This window comes from Tripterygium wilfordii, chromosome 16 (genome assembly GCF_013401445.1).
Source record: "Tripterygium wilfordii isolate XIE 37 chromosome 16, ASM1340144v1, whole genome shotgun sequence".
Lineage (NCBI taxonomy): Eukaryota > Viridiplantae > Streptophyta > Magnoliopsida > Celastrales > Celastraceae > Tripterygium > Tripterygium wilfordii.
The window spans coordinates 4254626-4265990 of NC_052247.1; the positions used below are offsets into that span (position 1 = coordinate 4254626).

Consider the following 11365-nt stretch of genomic DNA (forward strand, 5'->3'; position numbering starts at 1 on the left):
CAACACTTTTTTCCTTGAGAACGACGGCTGGACAACAACTTTCCTCAATGGGGGCACAAGCAAGAAGAAGAAGAATGAAGATGAATATGAAATATCTTTGACACATATTGGTAAGTTTGTAATTTTTATCATTTTTTCTAAATTTTTTTTGGCTTGTCTTTATTGGAACAAAACTCCCCCATTTTGTATTTTTGCGTAAATTCTCAATTGATTTATACGGAATATTATATTTTTCTTCTCCCTAAAATTAGTAAAAGTTTCTCTCCTAGATTGTACTTGGCAGTTGGCATGTGGGTTCGAACTCCAGTATTGATATAGGGCTCTAGCAGTTGGTATTCCAATTATATCAGTTACTGAGTTGGATGTACGAGATTTCATGTACAGCTTCATGAATTCACTTACATCCTTTGCGTCCAACAACTCAACGATTGGGATACTAACTGCTAAGATCTTTATCATTTTCATTCGTACTCGGAGGGTTCGAGGGGTCGATTCTAAATTATACATTGTTCTATTGGAACGTTCTCAAACGCTCCGTCCCATAAATTTCACGAACCGTCTTTCACCCGTGCACACGGCCTCCATCCATGTCTCCTCATTTTTTTCGGGAAATATTGAGTTTGTTCGGAATTAAACTAGAAACATTTTATTCATTAAATTAATACTCTAAGAAAAACAAATTATCAAATAGAAAAAAAAAATAAGGTAGGGCATGAGTTTCAATCTTTTTACTTTCTTGACACGTGGTTCTTTCGTAGATGAAAAGGCAAGTGACACATGGATTTTCGGTTATCTCGATAATTTTGTACAGCCTAAATGCTTGCAATCCAGAGATCTGAATGTCGAAATCTCAATCACAAAATACAACAGCCTCCTCCTTAAATTCCTACGCGGCGAGATTTTTGGCAACTTTTCAATATCCACGTGGAATTTGATTGAAATGCAACGTCAACATGTCAAACCAGGCCCCACTTTAACGTCAACATGTCAACGACAACTTTTTTTAAGAGCAAAATTTGTTTTGTTTTTTTTTTTTTTTTTGTTTCAGATGCAATGCAAGATATCTATAGGAGCTAATCAGTGCCTCAATCACAGGAAGACTGCATTTGGAACTGTTCGTAGACTCTGCAACGACCAGAAGCTGGCAACATCTTTTAGTCAAGATGAGACTAATCAGCCACAATTCATACGTTGAGAAGGATTTGTGCTTGGACCAGACTGCCATTGTATATCCGTGTGAACTTCAGCTTGACAATGGTGGCTTGGAACTCTGTCTTTTCTACACCATTTTGCACACTACATTGCGAAATTACCGGAACAATTTCATCTATATATACCTGGAGATTGTATGCATACTTCCCCAAGTCTTACCTCTAACTAAAGAAATTGGCATAAAGAAAACACCACTACCTGTCAGAATGAGTCCATCACTTCAAAGCAATTTCATTGCTTCCATTTTGCTGATTTTTGTGTTTTGTGCAGGTCAAGGCTTGTCCCGGACCTTGAATGACGATGCCTTCCTTGCTCAAAAGCATGAGCAATGGATGAGTCAATATGGTCGTACGTACAAGGACATTGCAGACAAGGAGAAGCGATTCAATATATTCAAGGAAAACTTGAAGTATATAGAAAACTTCAATAAGGCCGGGAACAGGACTTACAAGTTAAGCGCTAACAAATTTGCAGACTTGACTCATGAAGAATTCGTTGCCTTGTATACCATTAAGAACATACCAACTACTTCAAGCCCGACGAAAAGATCCTTCAAGTACCAAAACCTCACAGATGCTCCAACAAGCATGAGTTGGGTGGATAAAGGAGCTGTAACCCAGATAAAGGACCAAAGCGACTGTGGTAAGAAAACCATCACATGTCGATGAATTCCTGGTTAGACTGAGTTTGACGTTGCTATTTTTTTTTCCTGCTAAATTATTAACTTGTGATTGTTGCAGGATGTTGTTGGGCATTTTCAGCCCTGGCGGCCATGGAAGGGATTGTACAAATCAAAACTGGCAAATTAATGACTCTGTCAGTCAGAGCAACAAGTACTAGATTGTAACACCAACGGCATGGGTTGCAATGGTGGGATGATGGATCCTGCATTTGATTACATTGTACAAAACCAAGGTCTCGCAACTGATACCGATTACCCGTACCAGGCAATGGAGGGAACTTGCGATTCTTCCAAAATCGCAAACATTGCTGCCCAAATTAGTGGTTATGAAGATGTGACTCCCAACAGTGAGACGGCATTACTACAGGCTGTATCTCAACAACCTGTCTCAGTTGCCATTGATGGTAGTGCAAGGGATTTTAAATTCTACGGGACGGGGGTTTTCACGGGAGAATGTAGCACTGATCTTTCTCATGCTGTCACTGCAGTTGGGTATGGAACAAGTGACGATGGCACTAAGTTCTGGTTGATAAAAAATTCATGGGGAGAGAGTTGGGGTGAAAATGGCTACATGAAGATTCAGAGAGATGTTGACAATCCTGAAGGTCTCTGTGGGATTGCTAAGGATCCTTCCTATCCAGTTGTCTAAGTAGTACTCAAACTTTAAAAGAATTATCTTCTACAGTTTCCTACACTAAGCTTATTTTCTTGGCTGAGAAAATGTCAGTACTATTGCTGCTGTTGTATAAGTTATGAAAATCATGTCTTTTATGCAATGATGCTATATACAGTAAGATAAAACACTTTACATTATATATATATATATATATATAGACTCTAGTAAATTAGATTGGCATCGGCTAATGATTACTGGCAAACCAAGCTGAACCAGCTATGAGTAGAAGTATGGTATGAACTGAACGATGCATGGCAGAATAGAAGAGCGAACCTTATGAGTTTTAACCATCCATTGCAGGGGAATGTAAGTCTCAATGTCGCTTTCCATTCATTCCTGGAATATTCGTTTTGTGGAATTGCGAACTCCAGTCAACTTTTGATGCTCAATATTTCCAACTTGTACGTCCAACTCCCAAAATGGAGGATACTTATTGTGGAAGACAAGTCAATGATTGGACAAGCCAATGAATATCCAATCATTTGAACTAACTACCACCCAAAAAGCATAATTTTCTTTAGAAAATGACTCCAGGAGTCTAACGGGTTCGTTTGTTAAACAATTTCGGAGTAGCATACATGATAATATATATTGAGGTAGATTATATGCTGTTTAAAATGTTGGTAGTATTTGGTTGCATTTATGGTAATAGCATAAAGCTGTTGAAAATGTAGTGACAAATTCCTTATAGGGGTATTAATGTATTTAAGTTATAAGATATGTAAGTAAATAATAAATAATTCAGAAAATTAAGATAAATATTTTAACTAATATAAATAATTATAATTAACAGTTTCATAAATTTTGTACATATAAATATTTTGTATCACTATCCACAAATAGAACAATGGAGAAACGGAAGAAATGACCTATCTTTCATTTTGAGTAGTTTAGATGCAAGGGAACCGAACATTTTAATCTAAACTTTTGTTAAAAAAATCTAGAAATCAATCAATCAACAAGAAGACAAACCTGTGTTGCGTGATTGAGCAATTGGGTAAAATAGTGCATCCCTAAATTTAAACGGGTAATATGGGCATGGCAACAAATAAGTAAGGATACTATGGGAAAGAAAGTTGGAATTTTGTTGAAATGGTCCAATTGACCACAATTTCAAAATGGTTATAAAAATGTCCCTGTAATGCTACCAGCAAATGGTTGTTTGGCAAGTAGGTAACATTTATACTACCAGGTAGCCTAAATGCTACCACAAATGGCTTGCCAAACGGACCCTAGGATTTGTGTGTTGGCACTATCCATTATCCAACCATCCAAGTCTCAACTCTCAAGTGAATTCATTTGGACTTGCGGGACGGGAAGATTCACTCACTATAAGAGCAATAGCAACGGGACGCAGATTTTATGTTAGGGTTGAGAAAGTCAAACAGGATTCAGAAGCAGCCTTCTTGAATTTTTTTTTGAATTATTTATTAGTTATACATTCGACAGTATGAAAAATAACACTAAAAATAAAAAAAATTATAAAATAATTGTCAGTTGTCCGGTGGACAGTTGGATGGGTTCCACGATATCAAAAAAACGATAATAATTATTAAAAGTTAATTACAAGTGTGCCAAAAACTTTATATCAGAGAAGTTCTTTGGATAAAATTGGACAAGACGAATCAACTTTTGCTTCTCATTCCTCCGATAAACTAGCAAATAACAAGTCATAGCTCGTACTTCACATTTGATTTTTTGAGAGTTTGAGAGATTGAGACTGGCTAGGACGTAGAAGAGGGCAAAAACTGGGATGGGCCAAATGGGTCCGCCCTTGTGTAGGAGCTATTTCCTGTGATCGTGTTTTGAATGAGTTTCTTCTTATAATAGAAAAGCGTCGATTGAATTACACAGAGCTAACTAAGACATGCAGTTACCTCGATAATGGGATGATCACATGGGCTCGCTCTTCGTCCTGATTATGAGTTGTGGGTGCCATATGTTCAAAATGTTGCTTTTAATACATACATACATACATACATATAGACATAAGCAGGTAACTCCCTCCTTCAATGGTATTCTAACAACCACTTGTTAACACAAAGCCAATTGCCTATCCAACAAAAGCCCCAGTAATGACAACATATGTGCATGAGAAAACTCATGATAGATTTTGAAACAACCCATTACATTTGTCAAATTTAGTCGGATGGTCAGATCTTGGATTCCATTTTTTTTACCAAGCTCAGTTGAGTCCTACAATTTTATCTGAGAGGAGAAGAGTTTACTATTACGTACGATCCTACATCTCTATCAGATGTTGAAACATAGTACAAACTTCTTAACTAGTAACAACCAATCTTCATAGGTCTAAATTGGTATGGATTATTGGTGCTGGATTTGAGAGAACAAGGCACTGCAGATTTTGTCCTAAAATGGATAAATTGTTACTAGTGTGGAGGGAGCGGGGATTTGTTCCATCTGTGTGTAGAGGAACTCTTGAATGGATTTCATAGAGTAAAAGAAAAAAAAAAACAGAACAAAAAGCCGTAAATTGAATTGGATTGATTTTGATTTTGTTAAAACCAGTTCAAGATAGGAGTGGAAAAAAAAAATCGGTTCTTAGTCGGTTTTGGGTAAGATCTTAACTTGGATTGAATTTCAGACGTACCTAATTGATCAAATTCAAATTGGTTTAAACCTGGACAAATAAACGAATAATAACCTAATCCGGATTAGGTACTAGTCAAGTAAATCAGACAAGAAGATATCTGTGTTTGGACCCAGATTTCAGACATAAAAATTATGTCAAAACTTATTTAATTCGGATGGGATAAATTTGGTCATCCGGACTGAATAGAGTCTTGCCTCCCCTAATTCAAGAGTATTGAATTTCCAACGGCTTGAAATGTAATTTGCATTTGGTATCTGAAACGATTTGACCAAATTATCCTCAGATTTTGAGTCTGAAAAAACAAATAGTGCTCGTTTGATAAAGTGGTTGTGTTGATTTTTAAAGCTAGCAGTTAAACTGTGGGAAAAAAACTGAGCTTAAAGCTATGAGGTGTTTGGTGAAACTTTTACTGTTATTAGCGGTTAAGCTATGTAATTTTTTTTATTGTATTAATTATTATTAATGAATAAAAATAATTTATTTCATATATATAAGTTATTACAACTATAAATGAATAAATATTAATTTATTATAAGAATTATTAATTTATTATTTATAATAGTTATTAATTTACTTTAATATTTATTTAGAATGATAATTAATTCGTTATAAGAATTACTAATTTATTATAACAATAATTAATTTTTGTAGTTTATTAAAAAATTAATTTATTTCATATAAATATTTTATTTAAATGTAGTGGATCCCATAATTTTTAAATAAAAAAAAGGTTAGACTAAAATTGTGGGATCGACACCAAAAAAAATAAAAAATAAAAAATTACAACTTTTGAGTATTGGACCCATGCCCAAAAACTACCGGCTCTGCAACAAAATCTCATTGGGAGCTTTTTTTGCTGGACGGTACCTTCTATAAGAGCACTTGCAATGGTATTATTTTGTCTGGGCCAACAAATATGTATGGGGTTTTGTGTTTTGTTGATGTGGTTGTATTGGGAGATGTGTTTTGCTGATGTGGCTGTATTGGGAGATGTGTTTTGCTGTAGTTTTATTGTGGACAATATGGAGGGAATGGAAATTTGTTGGCCTCCATGTTGGGTGAGAAGAAAAAATGTATAGGAATTTGTGTTTTGTTGATGTGGTTATATTGGGAGATGTGTTTTGTTGATGTGGTTGTATTGAGAGACGTGTTTGGCTTGACTTTTTATGTAATAGAGGTGGGACCCAATATTGATTTTTACTGGCCCAACAAAATGGGACCATTGCAATTGCTCTAAGCTGTTTGGTGGGGCGGGCTGGGAAAGCGGGCCCGCCCCAACCAGCGCCCCAACAAACAGAGCCAATAGACAAACGAGAAGCCGAGAACCAGGGGCGAAGAGGAAGTCTGCAACTTGCGAGACTGACAGAAAAATGTCCTCATTGAGAGAGAGAGAAAGGCAGTGTGAGCAAGGTGTAAGCGTAGGTGACATGTTGAATCAAAACACTCTCCAGCTCTCTGTCTCAAACCACGTGGCCCTATTGAGATGTGTTGTCATCAATAAACAGTCAATGCTACTGCTTTTCCGTTTCACTAAAAACTGGTCTCATTTCATTTCCCCCTTCAAATCTCTCTATCACATTGGTTTCCTTCAAGGCTTTCTAGCAGTTGTTGCTGCTGTGATCAATCACAAGGCTCTGTAAGCTCACTCTGTCACCTGTCTCTCTCTCTTTTTGTTTACTGTTTTCACATGATCATTTTGACAAACATTTTATGTGTCTTTCTCTTTGTTTGTCTGAATTTTTTTTATGTATGTATGTGTGTGTATGCATGTATGTCTCTGTAAATATTTAATCAAATATCAGTCTAGCTAGACCTTTTAACATGATTGAATGTGTTGTGCTGATGTTGGGCTTCTTGAACACAGAAGCACATAAAAAGATAACAACTTTAATGGAACCTGTTGCCCCAGAATCCACTGATGAGCATTCAAAGAACCTTTTGAATAGCTTTTCAGAGAAACCCGAAAAAACCCAACTCTCAGTGAACCAAGAAGGACTCAAACACTCAAACCTCAATCTTGGTATTTCATTGGGTGGGATTTATGATGAGGTTTTGGAAGAAAAGCCTCTTACCCTATCATCATCGGTCGCTGGATTGATGAAAATAAAATCCGTTGAACTCGGTGTTGTGCCCTCCTTGGAGAGTTCACAATCAATGCCGGTTATGGGAGAGCAGCGGGACTATGGAAAGACATTAAAGGGAGAGGGAATGGTGATTGATGCCAAGAATGGGTTGGAGAAGCAGAGGAGCGCCAGTAACAATGTTGGAAAGAAAAGGGTTCTCAATCAAACTGTGGTGATGCCGTCATCACCATCGAAAATTGCATCCTGGGCAGTAGCTTCTGCAGTGAAGAACCCTCCATTGCGCCACGCGTTGGCTATAATCAAGGCAGGAGAAGCATGCATGGCCCAAAAAAGACTAAGGCTAGGTATGGTCTTCTCTGAATTGGATTTATATCGATGCTTGTAGTTGATTTCTTATTCTAGTTCTAATCATGTTGCAGTACTATATTTTCTTTCATTTACATTTGTGTTGTTTTCTATTCAAAAAATTGAACTTTTTGGTCGGAAATGGTTGTTCCTGGAGTGATCAAATAAGGGATAGATAAACGATGCATTTAAATGAAGTTAGATAACAGTAATTCAAGGATCATTGTTTTGAAACTAATGCTAAGGTAGAAGTCTTTTTTGCTAGAAACGAAAGAGCATATGATGCAAGTTATATTGTATGAACTTTCAGTAAATTTTAGGTTTGTGCATTTTCTTGTTAATGAAATATGATAGGAAGATGTAGCAGGAGATTTGAAATAGGCGATGATCATTTTACGTGACTTCTGCATGGAAAGATACTCTAAGAATCGGTACTTTTGTCGTGAACGAAGCATACAATAATGAGGAAATAAAATCTCGAATTCATTTGCAAACCAACAAAAGAAAGAGAGATTATGAATTCGACCGTGTATCGACAAATGGAGATTGAAGTGAGGAAACTAAGATAAGGATCCGACCACATATCGACAAAGGGAAATCGAACCTCGAAAACTAAGAATAAGGATCAAACTGTGTACCGACAAAAGAAATTATATTAGTTTTCCTAATACAGAATATGGAAATGGCACTGTTCACCGGAATAATTGATATTTTTATTCGGTCTGAAAATCGGCATTCTAAACATTTCACCTATAATGTGCATTATAAGCTTTGAGCTTAAGACCTAATGATAAATTTACTATGCACAGTATTCTTTTGTCATTTGTATCAAATATCTATGAAGTTAAACTGAAAGTTTAAGCAAGCATTCATCTTTGGGTCATGCCCTTTGTGTTCTTTGAGTCTTGCTTCTACTCTTGTGTCTAGAAGTATTACTCAACAACACAATCTCTTCTTTATGTTTAAATTGATGAAGTACTTTCCTATGATGTGATATCTCTTGAGGTAGAGATGTTATCCTTCACCGGAGACTGGAGAACTGAGTGAATGATCAGCAATACCAAGTTAAGGAATGTGCACAATGTGCATAAATTATGGTCCTTTGGCCTTTTGAGGCAACTACTTTCGGACTGAATTATTTTCCTGTGTGTTTATCTGTTTTCCGTATTAATCAGGACTATTAAGTGATATAGATGTGCTTTCAACTTTCAAGTAGATATTAAGACCTTTAATTTAAAGCTTTCCGCTACTGATCTTTTAATCAATTAAGTTATTTCTCCTTTTGTCTTCTAGAATTTGTTCATTTAGACATTATATTAAAGCTTTCTGCAGTGTTTTATGCACCTTATGAAATCCGCTGCATGTTAGTTGTTCTATTGTGGCAACAGGTTAATTTGGCATTAAAGTTAAAACTTTACAAGTCAATTTTTGTGGTTGCAAAAAATTTATTTCTTTTGTGGCTTGAGAAAATTTGATAACCATTCCATTTGGTTTCCTTAGAATGACAAACTGTGTTTTCTCAAGAGGAAATATTACTAAAGAAGAAAATTACTCATGGTTTTTCTTTAAACTCCTTTTCCATGTGACGATGTAGTAGGCAGAGATATGCAGCATACATGCAAGAATGCATTTCTTAGCTTTCTATATGCTTTGTTTTCTTTAAAAATTTGTAAGATACTAAATAGTAGCATAATCTAGCTCTTGTGTAAAATGATGAACAATTGGCTTGTAGTAGAGAACTCGCATACTTTATGTTGAAGAAGGGTTGTGTTTTTATGTGATGCTCAAACAAAGTTTGCAGGGGAAATTAACCTCTATCGTTGTCAGTCGAGCAGCCTATGTCAGGTAGCCAGAGGAGGGAGGGCTTGCAAAAGGAGTCCACTGTTGAAGCATTTGTGCATTTTTGGCTTTCCTTGACTTGTATCACTTTTATGTTTGATTTTCATTTTAGTTCTTTCACCCTTTCTACTTGGAGATTTTAAATGTTGATTACTTCAAACTCCACACAGGGCTGGAAGCTCAACGTGCAGTGGAGAATGTAAGGAAGTCTCCAGCATTTCCTGTTGTTAAAGGTATCAGTAGTTCTAAGACACCCTCTGCAGCTAAGGAAGGTAGCAATTCCCAGGCATCGCCTGAGCAAGAGGAGGTTAAACCGAAAGTCACTTCTGATGATGGAAAATTTGTCAAGCCTGCTGACCGTAAGACTGAATCAAAAAAGCCCACACTTTCTAATGGCATTGCTGAAGATGAAGCAATGGAGATGATGAGAAAGATGCCTAGTGTGACTGCTACTGGAGATGGTCCTAATGGAAGGAGAATTGAAGGGTTTCTGTACAACTACTTGAAAGGTGAAGTTACTATAGTGTGTATATGCCATGGCCGCTTCCTCTCGCCTGAGGAATTCGTCAGGCATGCTGGGTGCGCGGATGTCTCCAACCCAACAAGGCGCATCAAAATATGCCCTTCCAACTTTTAGGGCATTGTCACTCACCCCCTCTTAAGTGGTAAAGCTTTTTTTCCCTTTCTGCTTTTGGGTAGAAAGAAACTCAAGCTTAGCTGATTGAGTTCTTTCCTTTTGTTTAATTTTCACTTGGAAAACTCTTGAAAGTACTCTGTTTGGTTGCAAGAAAACTCTTGAAACAAGCATCAACATTTTCTCTGCTTTGCATGGAAATATTGCAAATTTTTTTTTTTTTGAGAGAGGAAATATTGCAATTAATCCCTTCAAGTTTGCTTTATATTATGCAGATCAAAATTCAAAGCATAGTTAGTAATTATAGTAATCTACAAACTAATTTAGGTATTGAATTCCAAGCTAAGCATACACCTTACCTTGAAGTTATTTACATTAGCATATATATTTGTATATAACTGTGTATATGTAGTTTTTGTTATATAAAAAGAAAATACGTTTTGTATACACATTTATACATAAATAAAAGCATCAGCAACAGATTCCTGATTGATTTTAAAATTAATTTTGTTTTATTTTGGCTGATTTTTTTTTTTGTTTTTCTTAAAATCTTATCATGGGATAAAAATGTTAAAATTAGTATTATCTTTTTGATGAGATTAGTTATTTTACTAAATAGCCATTGTAATTATCAATATTAAATATCAACGTTGCTATTTAATTAGGATTTTTTTTATTTTGACTGACTTTTTATTTCTCATAACATTTTATAAGAGAATAAATGTTAAAATTAGTAATATCTTTATGATAAGATTGGTTATTTCACTAAATATTCATTGTAATTATCAATATTGATATTTAAATAGGGGGGTTTTATTTTGGTTTTTTTTTTATTTTTCTTTAAAATAAGTATTATCTTTATGATAAGATTTTGTTATTTTACTAAACAATAATTGTGATTATTAATATTAAGTATCAGTATTTCTATTTAATTAGGGTTTTATTTCGGCTGTTTCTTTTAAAAAAAAATATTATAGATAAATGTTAGAATTAGTATTATCTTTATGATAAGATTTTTTTATTAAACAATAATTGTAATTATCTTTAATATTAAATATCAATATTGCTATTTAATTAGGGTTTTTATTTTGGCTGTTTTTTATTTTTTTAAAATTTTATTATAGATAAAAGTTAAAATTAGTATTATCTTTATGATAAGATTTTTTTTATCAAACAATAATTTTAATTATCAATATTAATAATCTTTGAAATTTTGTATGTATCTAACAAATACTATTTTTGGAAATTTAACCCAAATTAAGTAAAATAAAAGGTTCGG

The 11365-nt window shown here is 34.9% G+C and overlaps 1 protein-coding gene and 1 pseudogene across 2 annotated transcripts; both read left to right on the forward strand.

The window, feature by feature from the left end:
• The first annotated feature begins 1386 nt into the window (after positions 1-1386).
• On the forward strand, positions 1387-2740 carry LOC119981323 (annotated as a pseudogene).
• Positions 2741-6421: 3681 nt separating this feature from the next.
• LOC119980218 (ninja-family protein 6-like) lies at positions 6422-10281 on the forward strand. Of its 2 annotated transcripts, none has more exons than XM_038822831.1 (3): positions 6422-6820; positions 7049-7612; positions 9623-10281. In XM_038822831.1, the coding sequence occupies exons 2-3, from the start codon at positions 7075-7077 to the stop codon at positions 10087-10089; spliced, it is 1005 nt and encodes a 334-aa protein (XP_038678759.1). In that variant the 5' UTR covers positions 6422-6820; positions 7049-7074; the 3' UTR covers positions 10090-10281. The 2 variants fall into 2 exon arrangements, with proteins under 2 accessions (XP_038678759.1, XP_038678760.1); XM_038822832.1 differs by having other exon boundaries at positions 7052-7612.
• Positions 10282-11365: the final 1084 nt, after the last annotated feature.